The 21082-nt window shown below is 40.8% G+C and overlaps 1 protein-coding gene across 4 annotated transcripts in view; it reads right to left on the reverse strand.

The window, feature by feature from the left end:
* UTRN (utrophin) overlaps positions 1-21082 on the reverse strand; it is a 1497630-nt gene that overhangs the window by 427745 nt on the left and 1048803 nt on the right. For all 4 annotated transcript variants that reach the window (XM_086927281.1, XM_086927282.1, XM_086927283.1 and 1 more), the window contains one exon: positions 5757-5886. In XM_086927281.1, coding sequence (XP_086783407.1) covers positions 5757-5886 — 130 coding nt within the window. The remainder of the gene's footprint in view (positions 1-5756; positions 5887-21082) is intronic.

Consider the following 21082-nt stretch of genomic DNA (forward strand, 5'->3'; position numbering starts at 1 on the left):
TGATAGGCAGTTTCCAGGTGCAAGTGCTTCCTGCTGTAAGAGAGAAGTGGCAATGATGCATGAAACAACCAGATTCTGATTCATAAATTGGGGATCCACAGATTGTTTGCATGCATTGATGTCATTCATGACATGCCACTGCAGAAAACCTGGTGATGAGCAGATTCTTCTGGAGTTATGGCACCCTGGAGTTAAAGCCCATGCTCTAAGGGTTGTTAGAGGAGTGGGCAATGTAAATGGAATTAAAACCCAGAATTCCTTAACTTTGCTAGTTATCACAAACATTTGAATGCTTTTCCGGCACAAATTTGAAGTTCCAAATATACATCTAAATTAAGGCGGTGTAAGTTGTAAATATACACCACCCAGTGCTTTAGCCACATGGAAATGGAACTCTACACACTGAAAAATATTTTCCTTGAGGAAATATCACAGTAATCCTAACCTTAAACCGGTAGCATTTCTGCAAAGCAGACAATATACACCAGCACAGTTAGGGCAAACAGGCATCGGCCATAGAGACTATAAATTTGTAATTTCCTTGTGCAAAGGTGAAAGTCTTTCAATAACAGAAAAAGTGGCACATCTTTGCAAGGCATATGTCTAAGGAAGTCAATTTTTTGTTTTATAAATCGAGCTCAGTGTAATCAGATGAAAGAAGGTTTTCAAATATTTTTTTTAACAGATTATTCATTCTTACAATTCTATTACAAATCTCCCTCACAAACCTAAATGACATCTGATAAAATGCCTTGGCAGAGTCATGTGTAGGAAGTGAAACAAGATTATGTTTAAAATTGAAGATGCATTACCATGCTAAAGCTCTGTCTGGAAGGAAAGGCATAAAAGATGCATGATGCTAATAACATTAGAGTGAAACTATTTTATTACATTAAACTGTCCAGGGGAGAAAAAAACACTAACTCGGCAGTAAGGCCGCCTGAAATCTAAATCAGATTCATTGGGGATGTGGCATAACAGCTACAACGGTCGATCTCGACGCAAGGGAACCGCGTTCAAGTCTCTGCAGGGACGCTCAACATCCTGTGATTCTGGGCAAATTACTTCATCTCCACGTGCCTAAGAAAATTAATGTATCCATCTGTAACTCAACTGGTGCTCTTGTAAAGTGCTCTAATACCTTGGGGTAGAGATCGCCCTATATAAAACTAAAAAAAGAAACAATTGGTATGAGGGCACATATCACATGACTGATGTTAGCTCAAGTGATGCTATAAGCACTCTAATCTAAGTGATGGTAGGAACATCATTATGAAGAATGAGGTGCACCCTTAAATGTTGCACAATAGGTCCCAAACTAGTGTCTGTGCTCCAGAGCAAGTCTGTGAGGGGGAGGAACAGGATGACATATTCCTCACCCCCTTCAAAGCCCAACACCAGCTCTCATGCATCGTTCGTCCTGCCTTATTGCAACAGTCACTTGATGTCAAGCTCTGGCTTTAAAAGAACAAGTCAGCATTGTACTTGCAATTATGTTGCTCAGGTTTGTACTTAGGGGTCCGTGTCTATTAACGCATGTGGTACAAGAGCAAAATGGAAAAATCAAGGCTGTTAATCTGTATCTATTTCAGCCAGTAATTTACTGTGGAAGCGAGAAAACGCACAGATTTTGATCCTGTGAATGTCTAGAACATTCACGGGTAACAAGATTGGGCTATACCCTGATTCAATATGTCCACGATGGCCGTCTCTGTTTCTTTGGGGTGTTATCACTTTGCAACATAAGGGTGTAGGCAGCCAGGGACTATGCAGTGGCGTAACGAACCTTGAGGGGCCCCGCCTGCAGGGTACGTGAAGGCCCCCCCCCCCCCCCCCCCCCCCGGACTCAATCTAGAGCTCCCTAGCAGAAGTGTGGTGCTGACGAAGCCCCCTGGAGGGTGAGGGGCCCCCCGCATCGCGAGGGCTGCAGGGGTCTGTGTTACACCTCTGGGACTATGCCTTGACCTCTTTTCTTTCCCTGCCTACCTCCCATACCCGGTTATACCACCACTGTGACAAACTGTGTGTCCTGAGGCATGGAGGTTGTGTATGTTTCAGGGGATGGTATTTTTGCATCCTGGTTGCATTTCTTTAGATACATTCTTTTTGTGTATACCCATTTAGAGTTCTACTTGCTGGGAGAGCCTGTTGACAGTCGAGTTGGACCTTACCTACATAATTAGGGTACGGTAAAGGTAGATACTCACTGTGACCACGTTTTGTAGTGAAGGTGGTAGACACTGGTGTTGTACACTAAACTTGCAAGTACATGGCCTTATGCTAACCTTAATTTAATTCATTTTAGATGTCCCTACATCGTTAGTCCTGAGGAGACCCAACATTCACAGAAGGGTTGAAACGACGTCGATAAACACACAGAATGGACCATTACCCAGCTTGTATCACTGTATACCTAGGCTGTTGAAAAAGTGTATTTGAATGGTCGTTTCTTACAACTTATGGAAAGCTTTTACAAAATTATTCACCTTGTACAGTCACTTTTTGGTTCCAATTTTCACTGGGGGACACTATGCAAAACGGTTTGCGCTTTTGACTTAAAGAAGTGTATATACTATTCGCTGTGTTTTGTTTATAAAATACTATATATTGAGCAAACTGTGTAGAAAGTTAATTTTGCCCTCTGACATTACCAGGTCCTTTACATACTCATTGCGATTGTGCATATTCATTGCTTAAATAATTTTCCTATTATCCGCTGGAACCACTGTTTTCCAATATATATGTACTCTGAACTTGAGGCACTAACATTTTTTTTACTATATCTTTTCCTTATTTGTATGTCTTTTACAGTGCCATCTGGCCTGTTCAAGATGCTGGTGCTAAAAGTACAGCTGGTCAGCTGTTTGTATGGCCTAATTATACACTTTATATTGTTATTACTTAATTTTACACACATTATACATAGCCGAGTGACTTACAACTTTGATCCTGATGAATGCCTTGAACTACACAGTCATACAGAGCAGAAACATGTTGACCACAAGATAGGGTAATTTCCATCTATTTCACTACGCCTTTGATTCCTATACATTAGGGCATTTGAATAAAGTTTTTTCGCCACCCATGAGATTGTTTTATTCACTTTATCTTTAGCTATCTGCCCCTCGCTCTGCCCCTATAGGTAGTAGTAGTACATGTGCTATAGAACATCTCCGCTCCTTTCCTATGGGAAAGTCATAGCCCACACTGGGTACCTTGCAGTTCCCAATGTGCGGAGGTGACCCTATGATGAAGCATGTCACTCTAGGGTGAGTGAGGGTCTCGTCCGAACATAAGCAGTGCTCCAAATTCACTTACATTTCTCAACTTTTCTACATAGTGTTATTTGAGATTTAAGCTTGGAGCTGTACGTTTGAATTTGGGTAACCTACGCTCCTTTGAGACCCCCTGGGGGTGAGATTTATTATAAGAGGTTTTATTTGCCAGGCTGAAGTGGCAGTGTAACTGCACATACAGGCTCTGCAATGGCAGGTCTAAGACTTGGTAAAAGGGCTACTTTAGTGGGTGGCACAAGCAGTGCTGCAGGCCCACTAAATGCACTTAATTTACAGGTCTGGGGCACATCTAGGGCAGAGTCTTATAAGTAAATTAAATATGCCAATTGGGTATGAGCCAATGTTACCATGTTGAGATGAGAGAGCAAGTAAAATAAAGTTGAGGTGAGTAAAAACAGCAGAGCTATGGCCTCTACATTCTTTCATTGAAAATTCCATACACATTTTGTGGCCAGGCAAATTAATTTTTTTAAGGTTTGCAGCATCTCAAAATCAATGGATCATACGCAAATGTAAAGTGTTAGAAACCGAGACACATCCTATTATCAACATTTTCAACCAATGTATTTTGCAAAACATTTTTACATGCCCAGTATTACATTGACCAAATACAAAGACCATGAGATATATATTTTAAAGATACTGCTTTGAGAAATGGTTGGACTGGTGCAACAAAACAATTAACCCATATTTGTGTAGAGTAGACTAATGCCAGGAGCTGAAAGAGAAGGCTTAGATCATTTATGGTTTTAACAGGCAGGTGCGCAAAACCACTCATTCTTTGAAGATCACACCTCCTCAAGCTTGACAAATCAGGAGATCTACAAAGGGATGGGAGCGCATTTTTGCCAACAGCATTTCCTCAAACAATATCGGAGCACTTTCGGCAAAAGAAGTAATTGCCCGTTGGGCCGCCGTGTCGCATCAGCCTGCTAAACAATATTTCTGTATGTTAGAAACAAAAGCAATGGTTTGTTTCTGAGAAACAAAAATACGAATTTTCCCGCTGCACAGGATCTTTTCTCCCTGCATGTGAATGACATTTATGCTTTTCAGTGCCTGTGAACACCGCCCTTGTTGGTGTTGCATCCTTCTGGAGTCTTAAATATTGTATACATTGAGGTGCCTGTATGATCACTCTGTCAGGGCCCCCACCCACATGCAAGTGAGCAATTTGGTGTATGTTGATATTCAACTGGGTGGAAATGCTAAAACATCTGGACATGGCCATTTTCAGTTGTTTGGGTAGGACATCTTTACTCTATGAAGGGTGACTTCACTGTTGCAGAATGTGCTCTGAGATGAACGTCCATTTTGCGGTCATATTCAGTCTGGCTTGAAGGGGTTGGGAGGGAATGGTAGGTCAAAACAGGTGCAGATGGAATTCCAACATGTTCAATCAGGTCAGTGGAAAAAAGTCTACAACAATACTGAGCTTGTCATCAAACAGGATGAGGTCTGCTGTAAAACTGACCAAATAATTAAAGTCATTGAATTTGCAGAAGTCTAAGAGGTTCTCCTCCGCAAAGTGAATTACACATTTAACAAATAGAGGACAGTATCATTCTCAGTCATCAGAGAGGGTGTTTCTTTGGTAAAGGCCTCCCCACATGTTTCACTAAGAATGTTTAAGTTACCAGAGTTAACACGTACGCAGTGGTTTCAGGATACTTTCATTAAGCCATATTTAATGGCTGCATGGAGGGGGGGGGGGGGTCAGTGTCACTTAGTACATCTGTTGAAATAAGAAATGTTACAAAGAAGACAGACGAGACCTCAACAGCCTGATACTTACTAGTACTTTCAACCTTTCCAAGGGCTCTTTTTGTAGTCAAACAAGCAGAGCCCAAATACATTTTTTTTTTAAAAAACAGTTTCTTCAGCATTCTAAGGGAATAACCTTCTTTTGGTACAAGGAGCAAAAACAGTGCTTTCCTCCGGGGTGCGGATTCACCCTCATAGAATACAGACTGTGACAAGGAAGCCCTGGTCTCTGAAAAACGAAGTTTACTGGCATAAAATCAGCCCAACTCTACAAATACACAGACTTCTAATTCCAGAGGAACAGGAACAACCATGTTTTCAGTGTTAACACTGGTTGTATTGTACCAAATGCTGTGTTTTACTTCGTCAAAGGCAACAACAAATGCAATGTTTGTTAACGGCCACCATAGGCCCTTGCATTTGCTGTTAATATTACTTTGTATTCTACATAGTTTAGAGCTTTGAAGGTATGTCAACTGGCAAATAGTGCCTTGGGAAATAGCAAATAGGTTCATTTGTTTGGATACTCTACCTGCCATTTTCGGAAGGTATAGTTGGCATACCCAGAAGTAACCAAACCTTCACAGGTCACAGACAAACAAGGCGCTCGATTGTTGAGCAAGATGAAGAACTGTCTAAATGAATATATAGGTTTTGTACTTTACATTTTCCTTCAACAAATGACATGCAACTCACCTGCTTTAGGGAGTACATTTCTTCGCGGTTCTTCTGGGCCCTCAATAGGTTGCTCGGCTAAGAAAACTCTTGCTTGGTCTACGGTGTTCAATATGGTCTGCTCTTTTTCCTTTAACTCCCGCCTCAGAATCTGAAGTAAGTGAGATCATGAATTTAAAATGCAGCCTAAAACTGTGGATAGTTGTTAATGTACAACACACATTCCCTATAGGTTTCTAAAAATCACAACACTCACATAATTCAAAGAATATAACTGAAAATGTGCATTTAGAGGATTAGTTTAACAGAACAGCTTGACAAATGATGTAGAAATGAAACGCGAAAACAATTAAAAAAAAGTACCATTACTTTTTTTATGTAGCACATTTGGTAGAGATTTCACTGTTTTACACTGCTACACAACTACGACAACTCATAAGCAAGGGAAAGATGACAGGGTGTGCCACGCCCACCCATATCTGAACATGTGAACTCGATTTAACACTTACATTTCTGAAGAGGTCCTATGAACTCACTGAAACAGGCCTTAAACCTGGTATAACGTAGTGTGTATGAAACTTTTGCACAACTGATGGTTGTCTCTATATTTTAGAAGGTGTTCATTTAAGGTTGAAATACAAATGAATGCCTGAAAAGGCGCTATGACTAATCTTAGGAAATGTCCGAAAATCAATATTAAAATTGCTGCTACCTCCAATCCCTATTTAAAGTTGGTCAATTTATAGGGGAGGAGACTTTAAGTACATAAGTAGAATGTCCAAGCGGCTTGTTCATTTTCCATAATACTTGTTTACTTTAAAGCTTACATAGTAGATGTTCCTACATTAACTAAAAAGTCTACAACAGAAACTTAAGCTGTCCAGGAGCATCCATGGGATTCTGAGGCGAATATCAGCAGAAAAGGATAACACACAAACATCCATCCCTGTGATTGCTCCCCTTTGCACTGTGGACAGGGATGGCATTAGACAAAAAGCAATATTGACAGAGAGGTTAACTAAAGATTTTTTAACGCGAACACTGTATTAAAGATGCCTAAGTTGTCTTAAGTGAAAAACTAGCCTTGTGCAATTGGACTGTGACAAATTTCTTTAAGAAACTAAGGGCCTTATGATGATAGTGGTCGGTCAGACCAGTGAACGCTTTTGTGGTGGTCAGGAGACCACCTGACAAGCAGGTGGTGGCCTAACTGCCTTATTAGGATGAGACCACTGGGCAGGAAGTCACAAAGTACTCCATATCACTGTGGCATGTGCTACGGCCAAGTAAAAGGGCTGTAGCACAAGCCACCATGATAAGAAGCACCTCCTGCACGTCCATGAACCATGTGCCATGCACCCTGTCATGTATGGCACACGGTGCATGGAGGTGAGTGGGGACACTACATGTGCCCCCAGGGCCACCTTGCAGTGGCCCACAATGGGGTCCCTTTTGGGGTACCATATATCCCTTTCCAACAGCCTATACATAGTGGTGTTTCCAACATGAACAGACTGTCGGTAAGGGATATTTTAATACCCGACAGCAGTACGTGGCTCGGCACTGCTGCCATTCTGAGCCACAACTCCAACTGCTGCCCCATTGGGATCTGAGATCCTGGTGGAGACGACGGTCAAGACTCTGACTGCTGTGGTCTGAACTTCAGCATTAAAATGCAGCAGTTGGACCAAAGGCTATCGGCGGTCAGACCGCCACTGACTGCGGCGGTCCGACGGCCACCAAAATGAGGCCCTAAAATTCTAAAATTGAAAAGTCTACTTCAAAACAAATATATATATATCGAATAAAATAACTTTATGCACTGATTTGGTAGTCCGTGCCCATTTGTAGGAGGAAACCTGAGAAAATAATGGTTTCAATTCCATGCACCTAACTTTGCAACAGAATCAAATGTAGATCCGGCGGGAACTTTGATATTATCTGATGTTGAGACCATACAAAATGTGACAGAATTAGATGAGGCAATTGACCATCATGATAATCCTATTCTCAATTTGGAAAATGTGGAATTGAAAATTGATAAACCTTGTAAGAGTGGCTTTAAACCGAAATCAACATTTGTACCAGCGATCCACAGTGATGCTATAGATGTTTTTGAAAGGAGTGTCACAAGAGACCTGAAAAAAATACGCTATTGTACCAAAGGCTTAGCGAAGCAGAACTTAACTCGTGAGCAGAGTGAGGCACTAGACTCCCTTAAAAATGATGACTCCATAGTAATCCGCCAGTCGGATAAGGGAGGGAATGTTGTGGTTTGGGGGAAAACTGAATATATATCTGAAGGTCTAAAACAGTTGGAAGATATACAATGTTATCAAAAAGCGACTGTTGAAGAGCTACAAATCTCGTATGATAAATATGATGAGATGCTTTTGAATTGGCACGAAAGCGGTATTTTGGAGAAGGGGGAATACTTGGGACTTAGTTGTAAGCACCCCAAAACACCAATCCTGTACCTCCTACCCAAATTGCACAAAGACCCACTAGTTCCACCAGGCAGACCCCATTGTGTCCTCTATGGGGTCAAAATTGGAAACAACATCGAAATATATAGATTTCTTCCTGAGACCATTTGTAATCTCTCTACCTGCATATCTAAGGGACACCATGCACTTCCTGAACTTAATCAATGACTTAGCCTGGGAACCTGACTACCTGTTGATCACTTTGGATGTGACTAGTCTATATACATCCATTAAACATGAAACAGGCCTCCTGGCAATAACACACTTTCTGAGAGCGAGATCAATCAATACTCTAATGCATACTGAAATGTTGGTTGATATGACACATTATTGCCTGACTAACAATTTTTTTTATTTCAACGACCAACTATACAAGCAAACACAAGGGACGGCGATGGGCACCTGCTTCGCTCCCAGCTACGCAAACTTGTTCATGGGCTGGTGGGAGGAGCAGGTGTCCAGTAGCCAAGGTGACCAGGGAGAGAGGGTCATATTTTGGACCCGCTTTATTGATGATATATTTTGTATGTGGAAGGGAGATGAAGTGAGTGCCAGGAAATATATCTCAGACCTTAATGACAATGAATGGAATATTAAATTAACATCTCACATCAGCAAAGACCAGGTCATATTCCTAGACACACAGGTGGAAGTCAAGAACAACAAGCTAGCCACCAAGCTCCATAGAAAGGAGACTGCGGGCAACAGCCTCCTGTTTGCTACCAGTGCACACCCCTACAGCCTTATTCAAAGTATCCCTTATGGAGAATTGTTAAGAGCTAAAAGAAACAGTAGTAGCACGACAGAATTCGAATTGGAGAAATTAGTGATGATTGATCTCTTCAGAGAAAGAGGATATTCCGATAAAACTATCACTCAAGCAGTTGAAAGAGTCAACAAGGTAGCAAGAACTGACTTGCTAGTCCCGAAGCAGAGATCATTGAAGGAGGAGGATGAGACAGTGAGGTTTATCACCACATACTCAGGTCAAGCATATAGGGTTCGCCAAATATTGACTAAAAACTGGCCAATCCTCACTACGGACACTTTTATGAGTAAATATGTGAAAGAATCCCCCCCAGATAACTTTCAGGAAAGGGAAATCTCTGAAAGACGACATAAGTAAAAACACAGTCACATCCAGAAAAGAAGCAAAAAATGTGAGCCCAGGAGGTTTTGAATGTTGCATAAAATGTAAGGCCTGCAAAGGTAGTAACAATTGTGCGAAAGTTAAAGTACCAAACAGCTCTAGATTGTTCACCATCAAAGGTCCCTTTGACTGCAATACTGAATACTGTGTTTATTGTCTAATTTGTCCCTGTGGGAAATTTTACATTGGTAGCACCAAAAACAGGGCTAAGATCAGGATATTGGAGCACAAACGAGCAATTAGAAATAACAACGAACAATATCCTGTTGCTCTACACTTTAAGACATATCACAATCAAAATGACAACTTACTGAAGTATGTTGTGTTAGATGCAGTTAAGCAATCTGTAAGAGGGGGTGATAGACTGCACCAATTGAGAACTTTGGAATCCAAGTTCATCATCGATTTCGAGACACTACATCCCACGGGGATGAATTGTAGTGAAGAACTAGCAGTCCATCTATGAGAGTAGTCTTACAGCAAATAAGAACATGTCTGAATACCTCGATTTCTGTTTTATTGGGTAAATATTGATGTAAATTGTTATACTTGGTTTTAAAGCACACTTTTGCTATTTTTGTTTCTTTTTGCATAGGAATGTAGGACCGAGTGCAACATCCGAGGACATCATGGCAATAGTATATTGATTAAACGTTGTCACTTTATGACAGTTTATTCTAGCCCACTTGGGCGAGACTAGCTTTATATATTTTTTGGCGAGACATCGCTTTTTGACACAGTGTAAATAATTATGAATTAGCCCACTTCGGCAGGACCATAATTGTTGTATAGAACATGTATGATGTGACAATACTTGTATATTACGAGCATGTACCACTCCAAGATGGCTGACACAACTCTGTGAGGAGTGACCAGCAACAGTCCTCTTTCTATGTAAATTACTTGTCATGTAAATAGCACTCAGCACTAATCACTTTTTACCGTGACCAAGCCTTAGTGGCGAAACGCGTCGGTAGGCAGCTCCCTGATTTTGTGCCTTTAATAAAAGAACACTGAAGCATCCAGAAGTAGCCTGCATATTTCTTCTTGAAGGAAGAAGTTTGTCTCGAATATATATATATATATATATATATATATATATATATATATATATATATATATATATATATATATATATATATATATATATATATATCACCAAAAACCTCCTCCGGAAAGAAAGCAGAGGCCACAACAGGGGTTCTGCAGAGAGGCTTCTTTATTCTGCAGCAATGAGTAAGGCGAATGCATTTCGGCATGTAAGTATGCCTTCCTCAGCGCCCAGAGTCTTTAGGAGTAGCAGATGCTATTGTGCATTTTAAATACTAGCCCTGAAATAATTGGTTCTAGTCCGCTCCGCCCCCGAGGACAATGTCCAATCTTCACCTTCTGCAGTGCACTGGATTCATGTGCACTACAGTTCCCAGAATCCAGTGTGAATCCAGGTAGGTAAACTGCGGGGGTAAACAGTTGTAAATGCGGAAAGTGGCGCCACAATGTTATCTGTCCAATTCCCCTGCATGCTGTTTGAACTTCAGTGCCCCCCCTGGTCCCCAGACCACATCAACCACCCGGAACAGGTCTCCAATCGGCGGGGGCATATATATATATATACACACACACAGACAAATACACACACACACACACACACACACATATAAATGGTGAATGTCCGTGTTTTTTTTGTTTAAAACGCGACATTGTTACTAAATATTTTACTTAACTATAACGTTACTTCAACCTTTCGTTTTCAGTGAACTTCTAATTTTTTTTTTTTACATCAAGTAATATTTAATTACCTTATTTTAATACTACCCCCAACGTGCACGGCCTCTGGCCCTGCATGGCAGGGGTTGTTAGGTTCTCGGGACCCCATCCACAAGGGCCACTATTAAAATTAAGAGGGGGTGCAAATCCCCTCTCTCCGCACCTTGTAAGGCCCTAGGGACCCCATCCCCTAGAAAAATAGTTACAAATTAAAGGGAAGGGGCCAAGTGTCCCCCTTCCTCGAGGCTTGATAGGCCCGTAGGAAAATGTTTGGAAATTAAAAGGAGGGGAGGCATGTGGTCCCCTTTCTCGAGACTTGATAGGCCACCCAGGGCCACTAATTAAAATTAAGAACCTGGGGACACCATCCTACAGGGACCAGTGCATCTTTTAGGGGGAGGGGAGCTAGCAGCCCCCCACCAGAGCCACTTTTGACCCCAGGGTACCCCATTACCCGGGGCCCCGCTAACTAAGGGTGGGTGCACCAGTGCCCATCCAGGGCACGCACCACACTATCATTGGGGGGCGCAAGGGGGATCCCCAAGTACCTGCAGCCGCAGCCAGCTCCTGAGATCCAGCGAAACCCGTCATTGCTTTCACCCACGTGAAGCAGTTAATAATGCGGTTCCCTGCAGGGGAGCAATCTTTTCATCTATTTCATTGGCTGCTTCAGTGCAGGCAGAGAAACAGATGAAAAGTCGACTCCCAGCATGCAGGAGCATTTCTCTAGCTCCCAACCGCTGGGAGCAGACTTGGTGTTTGCTCCCGCCTGGCGTGAGATTTGAAATTGCTTTTGCCAAGTAAAAGCAGGTTTTCCTGCCCCACTTCCCCTTTTGAAAAATACATCCAGGCTTTGGGCAAATGGGTGCCCGGGGCCAAAATCAGTACATGGTGGGGTCCGTATACCCAACCACTTAAGAAATACTGCTGGGCCCCAAGAAATGGAGTTCCCGGGAAGAAATCGGTTTCAGTGCTTCAGGGTATAGCTGTGTCAAAAGTTCCTATGTGAATATGAGTAGGGAGAACGCATTTTGGACCCCCTTTTTTTCAACCCCCGTTTGACAGATCACCCCAAAACTTTGATGTTTAAACTAACAAAAAGAAAGCACTTTTTTCAAATGTTTTGTGGACATTCGTCAAACGATGCTAAAGTTATTTGCAACACAAATAATGCATTTTCTATGGAAACACAAACCTAACTATAATATATACATTCACACACACGCACAATATTTTGTGAACATCTACAAACTATGTACTAATGTGGATAATCCATAATAATGCAGAAATGTTGTGGCCACAGAACCACATACATCCACTGGCTCTCCCCAATATCAATAGTTTATAACAAATTGTTTTACGAAAGATCAACAAAGCCAAAACCCTCTAACTCCAACCAGTGCCGATTTGTAGCTGCACTTTAAAGAAAAGAAATTTTCAAGCAAACTACCCCCAGGAATATACAATATAAACATACATAGAAACTTTTTGGGTCATATATTACCAGCACATGCTTCTGGTGACATATACAAACCATCCAGCCTTTGGCTTATGATATAACCAGAATCCTTTGATGACACAGCTGAACCATATTACACAGTTAGTCATCATGTTTACTCTGTATATATTATGTATAAATAACATGAGACATCTAGATAGCCAGTAAACTTTATAGAGAACCTACACAGTTTGATTGGATGCCTAAGCGTGTCTTTGAAGTCCAAGATCCATGACTACATCCCTGCTCGCACCTTGGATTCCTCTTCTGAACACTTGGCTAAAGTCCCATGTATCTGCAGGCTTAGAACGGGCACAAGATAATTCTCCTACCAGGGGCCGGTTAGCTGGAACAAGCTCCCTAGGAAGCTGCGTTTAACATGGGATCTCCTTGACTTTAAGAAAAAATTTGAAGACTTGGCTTTTCCGATAATCTCTATAGGTTTTATCCTTAGGTGCTGTCCTGTCTTTTAGCACGGAGACACTCATGGGAGTAGCTGTGCGCGGTATACATTTATATAACATAACATATATATATATATCATATAATAAGATCCTTGTATCAGACTTATGTGGGCCGTTGGATGGTGATGATAAAATAGGTTTATGTGGTTACAGTTCCTTCTGGCCAAAAATATAATTCAACACAAAGATGTTTTATGAAACTGGCATGTATGTATAATGACTTCATCAGCACTATTTATTTCAAATATAGATTTAAATCTCAGTCACCTAAAAATCCAAGATTTCTGTATGCGCACACAACATTATTCTGAAAGCCCAACAGTACACAACAGTGTGGGAAAGTCATACGGAGGTGTCAACAATGGGATTTGTATAAATTTAACTAAGGCTCTATCCCATCCCAGTGAGCTCTCACTCATGATCCCACATCTACTGAGTTGCGTTCTATGTCTTCTGAACAAGAGTGTTGTCGCTTTGGTTTCCAATCCCTTTTCTCATACAGATTAGTGATTCTGCCACTAGCGGCAGTAGATTCAAGAGTGTGTATCAATGGAGAATACACCACGGAAGAAGGAAATCGACTTCCAAACAAAGGGGATTTTTTAATGTAGTTCCAAGGAGACTTCTTGTTTACTGGGAATCTACACATTGAGTGACAATCAAGGAATAATAAAGTCATCGCCTGGTAGTAGAAAACAGCTGGTCTTGTTCAAAACATCCAAAAGAATTTAATAACAGCAATAGAGTTTAATATAGCCTTATAGCCCACTGTAGAGGGGCTATAAGGCTATTAAAGGCCCTCTCCAGCGTTAAAGGCCCCGAGCCGAAGGCGAGGGCCTTTAACAAGGGAGAGGGACTTTAATAGCCGGTATAGCCCAGCTACGAAGGGCTACAAGGCTATTAGAACATTCTGACACGAGAGGGCAGAATGTTCTAACAAAAAAGAACAAAGCCTTATGGGAGCGTGAGGGGATTGGAATCCCCTCAGGGTTCTTGAAGTCTTTGTTCAAAGTCAGAGCTGTGAACAAAAACATTGAAATGTTGGAGTTCCAGGCTTATACCAGCCATTAGAAGCTCAGAGCACTCCATTGTTTTCAATGGAGCTCCCAACATTCCAATGTTCTAATAACGGTTAAAACATGAATCTGGACGACTAGATAAAAATTAGTAGAATAACGCCGAGGACAACATAACACTCTGGTCAACTCTGCCTTTTGCCTCAAAGACAAGTCATGTTTGAAACAGAACATTATGTGAGGATATAATGAACAGGTCACTTACCGCCTAGGGCACAGGAAGGCAGAGTGGTGAGCAAAACTTCTTTTGAGAGAACGAGAAGAGGGAAAGAGTAGGAAAGTGGTGAAGATGACTTCAGTGTGTTAATGTTAGTGCTGAGTTAAGTAAATAGAAGTCCAGTGCTGATGTTGGCCAGGGGCCACATGTAAAGGTAAGGAGTGCCCCATGCGTCCCCTGGACCGTAGTTTGAGTTTCATTGCTTTAAGGAATCAAGGCAACGTCACTAGCTGGATGCTACAAAAAAAAGTAAGGCCAAGCGTGAATTAAATACTTAAAGGAGGACGCATGTTCAGTTTATGAAATCAAATAAAGTGCATTTGGAGTGACTTCATTAATCATTGTCAATTAAGCTTGAACTATAAAAAATTATGAAGTACTTCCCTGAGCAATGGGATCACAAAGTACTTCTCAAAGCGGTCACACTAACAGCGGTACCGCGCCTGCACATCATTCTGTCGACAGGGCTTTGTCCTCTGCGCTCTGGAAAATGACCTAACGTCCTAAATGCTGAGCCAACTTGTTACTAGGAACTGAGCCAATGATGAGTTGAGGAAGTGGGATCTGTTCTTAATCAGGGAGAGGCTATTATCTGAGATTTCCAATATCACCATCTCCCTGGATTGGTAACCAGGGCTTACTTTACATCAGACGTGTGCACCGTAGTATTGTGGCCACCAGAACCATCAGATCAATACTTACATGTGTGCAACATCATGCTAAGTCACAGAAACAATCACTGGTCTACGGTAAGAATCGCAATCTGTAACTCACACAACAGACATGCAGACTATAACAAGCATGCAAAATGCAATACTTGTGACTTCACAATATTTACCCCAATCAGAAACACTTGGAAGCACAAAGTAATTGAGTAAGAATGCCTACTGAAACCAATTAATAATACTACATTTCTAGCTGTTTCGTTCATAGTGTTAAGGACAGTATATGTAATCTCAACGGTAAGATTGTTTAGGACATTTATAATTGCATCTGTAATATCACGCCTGGGGTGATAAGTAATGCATTTGGTGTGCAAGTAATGGTTTGCATGTCTGTCGTGAGAGATATGAATTGCAGTCCTAACCACAACTTCCACATTTCAGTGTTTTTCTTTTAATCTGCAACCATTACAACACTTTAACTGTGTTTTTAGTGGATTTCTAAGGTATTTTTTAAACATGTGTTAATGTTTTGATCATATATGTATATACAAATTATACACAATTTATTTCATCTTCTTTTACTCCAGTCTTTTGATAGTATATATGTACATGGTTAAGCTGCCTTGGATTATAGAAAGAGAAATTGAAATGGCAAAACCTAAAACTCTATATTTATTTCCTTTTTTTGGTTTTACATGCTCGCTATGCCTCTAAATTCTTAGAAACGTCTTAGATGTTGTAGAGATATTTCATTCAAGGGAAGTTAAATAAAGTGCGAAGACAGAGTGCTATTGCTGTGTTAAAAATGTACTGTTAAGGCCAGGGATTGAGGAGAGTTCACTAATTCACTTGTTGGAGGTAGTAGCCTATAAGGAAGGTGCTGTCACTGTGAACAATGTAACTTTACAGGACGGCACAGGCTCCAATGGTCTATTCACCAGCACATGGCCAGGAATAGATCGAGGTGGCACTGTAGTGGGGGTTTACAGCTGGACATACATTGTCATATAGTTATATAGCTCCTGATCGCCTCGCTGCAAAAATATATTCACCAACAGTGCTTATGCTAGAGTGGCAACCAGATAACTTTTTTTAACAAGTGTTAACTCGAACAGATATTGGCCAATAAATGATATGACTGCTTATGGTACAAACCAGAAGATCCACATCACTGCGGTTCTGTTGCTGGATCCAAGACAGTAATTTTCTCTACTAATGGACACTGTCAGCATCATTCTTACAAGTGCGCTACCTCTATTGTAGAAGGTTCCTTTGGGCAAGAACGTGCTCTTTACCAATGCTAGCTTTAAGATCCACAACTGATGAGGCCATTAGAAAACCTGTTGTTCTCCTGTGGCACTATATTCATATATTTAAATCCCGGAATTGAGTATATGGAAAACTTACAAATAATATTTGTAGGTCTATATTGTACAATTATTGCATAGTGTTGTATTTAGCTGCATGTTGCCTTGAAGAATGATTTTTAGTTGATATACACACTATTTGTTAATTTTAAAAATGCTGTACTTTGCACTATACTCCCACAGATAGGAGTAGTATGTCTTTCATTTTTATGACACTGTGACATCATGTGACTGGGCGGGCTGATAGGGTGTGCACTGCATTATAAAATCAAAAAATTCAAACTGGCTCACTTGTATGTGAACAAGGGCTTTTCAAGCCCGAAACACGTAGTGCCCTCTTGCCTACCGACAATTTTGCAATAAAAAAAGAACCTGTGAAGCGCATTTGGTGGTCCGTCTCCTCTGTTGCCTTGCCGATCTGACTCCCGTCTGACTCGGACGTGGTGTTGTTTGGAGTTTTCGCATATATATATCTATATATATATATATCTATATCTATCTATCTATCTATCTATCTATCTATCTATATATATATATATATATATATATATATTTGTGCCATTTATGGTTATAGGTCTTATTGATGTCGGGTTCAGATATCATAACGTCCAAACTTGCAAGACCCCAGACTTCTGCAAACCTGTAGGGCTGAAGAAGTAATTTTGAGTGTTATTGGACCTCCCTGTTTAGTCCTCAAAGGTTTTCAGGGAGCCTGGTAAACGAGAGGGACTTACAGTCTCAGTTTCAGTTGCAGAGGACATGGGACTGAATGCCTCTTCAAGTGAAGACTGTTTCTTTGCATCTTCAAGGAAAGAGTATTTCTTTGTATCATCAAGGGAAGACTGATTCTTTGCATCGTCAAGGAAAGCTTGAATCTTTGCATCATCAAGTGAAGACTGATTCTTTGCATCGTCAAGTGAAGCTTGATACTTTGCATCGATGATTCTTTACATCAAATGAAGTCCGATTTTTTGCATCGTCAAGGAAAACCTGATTCTTTGCATCATCGAGTAATGCCTCATACTTTACATTATCAAGCAAAGCCTGAGGGCCAGATGTAGTAAGTATATTTTACCGATTCATACATACCGAATTTTACCAATTCGCTATTTATGAATCGGTAAAATAGAAGGGGGGAGACGTAGGGAAAATCGGTAATTGAATTACCGATTCTGCAAGAATCAGTATTTATCGAATCGATTCGGTAATGCCAATTGATTCCTATGGGCATTGAAGCTGATAGGAATCAATGGGCATTACCGAATCGGCATTTACCGATTCGGTAAATACTGAATGTTGCAAGGGTGCAGGGGGTGTCACTTTGACACCCTCTAGCACCCCGAATTCAGGCACGTGTGCCATGTGGCACACAGACATGCCCTAAGGGCATGTCTGTCTGTCACATGGCATAGGTGTGCATACACACATGTGCATGCACACCTGGATTCGGTATTTTACCACCGAATTGGATTGGGTGGTAAAATACCGATTCTGTAAGGCCTGTGGGACTCAGAAGAGTCCCACCTACATCTGCAAGTTACCGAATCGGTAAAAATACCGAGTCGGTATTTTACCGATTCGGTAAATTTACCGATTCGGTAAAATAGGGCCCCTACATCACAAATGACCATTTACCGGTCGGTAACAGCCGAAATCGGATGTTACCGGTCGGTAAATGGCCACCTATATCTGGCCCAGAGTCTTTGTATATTTGAGTGAAGCCCAATTATCTGTATAATTGTGTGAAGCCTGATGAGTGCAGTTTGTTAATTTGCTTCATCACCTGAAGACTGATCATTGCATCTTTAAGTGAAGACTGATCTTCTGTAACACAGAATTAAACCGGATTACGAGGATCATCGAATGAAGATTGTTCATTTGCATCATAAAGTAAATATGTTTTCTTTACAACAATGTGTTAGGCCTGATTATTTGCATCATCTAGCAAAGCCTGATTCTAATCACCATCAACATCATCATCCACTGAAGACTAACCCCCTGCATCATCCAATGAAGCTTCATTTATTGCCAATTCTTATCTGCTGCAACGCTTCGTAATTACCTCATCCGGATATTCATGTCTACGAGACAATGAGAGGATGCTAGGTATGCATTTACTTTTCAAGGAATGAGGTTTGTAATTCCATATTTATTTTATGAATGCATAAAACCCCATCCACCTAACCCCTCCCTCCAGTTACTCGTTAACCACTTGGAAGCCACAATAAATTTGGACAGTGTATAAAGCTTGTTTGGGGGCACCTCAAATAAAACACTATGGGCCAGATGTAGGTCGCCAATTACTAATTGGTTTTGAGATGTAGGGGGCCCGAATTTTACCGAATCTGTAAATTTACCGATTCGGTAAATTTACAGATTCAGTAAAATACAGACTCGGTATATTTACCGAATCGGTAATTCCAGATGTAGGTGGGACTTAAAATAGTGCCACAAGCCCTTAAGAATTCGTTATTTACCATGAAATACTATCTCATGGTAAATAACGAATTCTTGTGAACATGCACATCTGTGCATGTACACCTGTGCCATGTGGCACACATACATGCCCTATGTGTGTCACATTGCACACAAGCCAGAATCAGGGATGCAACAGGGTGTCAAAGTGACACCCTGTCCCCCTTCTAAATTCGGTAATTTTACTGAATCAGTTTTTACCGATTCGGTAATTGCCAGTTCTTAAATACCGAATCGGTATGATTCGGTATTTAAGAATCAGTAATCGGGGATTACCTACATCTGGCCCTATCTCCTTTAGCTCCCAACCATGGAAATAAAGTGGGTTTGCCATTCTATTGTGGATAACTGGTCACATCACTATGCTACTTTTCTTTCTGCCCGAGTAGTGCTCACTAAAAGGATTTACAGCTAAAAGCTACCTTGCTCCCGAATGCAACAAGATATGCATTTGGACGAGTTCAATCCTTAGCAAAGGGAAAATAAGGGCCTGACTCAGAATTGAATATATATATTTCAAAAATGTTCATTTCGAAGAACAAACAGAAGGACTCAAAAAACAGAATAGTCGGAGCATCTGTAGTGAGACCAAGCATTGGGTTATTTATCACTGAAATTACTAAGCACATCTCTAGAACAGGTTAATATGGAAACTCATGCTTGTGGTGAGATCATTGCAATCTGCCATATAAACTAAAGAAACTAAAGTAAGGCTTGTGGATACCTATATCGAGGTGATGCAAGCAAGAGTGTGGGCAAAATGAAGGAAATGCAAGATGGAGGAGATGCAATTATGCGAGTTGGCAAAAGGAAGGCAATTACAGGAAGTAGATCGGCGAGAGGACGAGGTCGCCTCCAATCTATCTCATTTGATTAGAGAATGAGACCAGATGAGAGTTCAGAAATTGTGTGATTTGGAATCGAAGGTTAAACAGCTTGAAGACAGCATCAGCTGCCTCAAAATTACACATACTAAACCTCCATCATCCCAGGTAAGGAAGATCTAAGGAAGATCCAAATGAGAAGGTAACTCAATATACTTTTAGGTGTATGAGTCTAAACTACCCAATGTAGAGATTAAGTCCAGGACAGATAAATCCGCTCCTGATTTCCAAGATAACCACTATGTAATTGTACACCATATAGAATCATTGTATGTAAGCGTTTTTGTGGATATTGTATACTCTGGCATTAATCTGGCCATGGAAACTCCTTATCCAACAATCAAAGGCGTAACAAGACCCTGGAAAAAAAACAACTATCTCGTTTCCTGATTTACAGGTCAGAGAGTGCCTGAAAAAGTGACATCTTTTGAGTCAAGGGGTAGTCTTTTCAATTATTACATACATTAAACCGCCCATTTCACTCTGTATAGCAAGCCACAAATCAAATGCTATTGAAGTCCATCGAGACTGCCTAAACATGCTGTGTGAGAACAGAAAGTATAAAATTATCTAAAAATATTTTCAATCTATTACATTTCAGATACATTAAAATGTTTTTGTGTGTGTGATTTACTTTGTTGTGTGCATTTAATGATAATTTACTTTCTTGCGGTTGTTACACAAAACACAATTTAATTCTTCCCTACCCACAAAAAACTAGTGTGGGCACGGTTGGCAGCAGTGCAGTGGAAATAATATTGTTGCATTTTAAGAGAAAGCACATTAGTTCTCGTCCGATATGTATAAAGAGAGATGATGTGACATGGTCAGAGTTTTGATTTCAGAACTGGAAAACCAAGTTTAAGTCCCGGCTTCACTCAATATGCTGTGATTCTGAACAAAAATCTCTGTCCACTGCCTAAAAAGAAGGACTCAATCAATCTTTTATTTTTTAGGAGTTTTATATAGCGCTAGATGGACACAAGGGTATCAGAGCGCTTTACAGCAAGTACAGTTAAGTGCAGATATACAATACAGAAATGGTCTTCATGTAAAGTCCTTGGGCGAATTCGAGCTATCTAAAGCTGAAAAATATAGTCAGCCTGGGTTAGTGGCAGGCCAATCGATAAAGATACAGACTTGTTCCTTAATTACGGATTATGGAGAACAAATACGACTGGATCTACTTGGAGAGCCTTGCTGACACACATCTATAATCGGTGTTGTCGACGTTTAATTGATCGCATTGCTCAGGGCTCTCTTGGGGGAGAATAGAAATGCATGATTTTAATGCCAGC

The sequence above is a fragment of the Lissotriton vulgaris genome, chromosome 6 (assembly GCF_964263255.1).
Source record: "Lissotriton vulgaris chromosome 6, aLisVul1.2, whole genome shotgun sequence".
Taxonomy (NCBI): Eukaryota; Metazoa; Chordata; class Amphibia; order Caudata; family Salamandridae; genus Lissotriton; species Lissotriton vulgaris.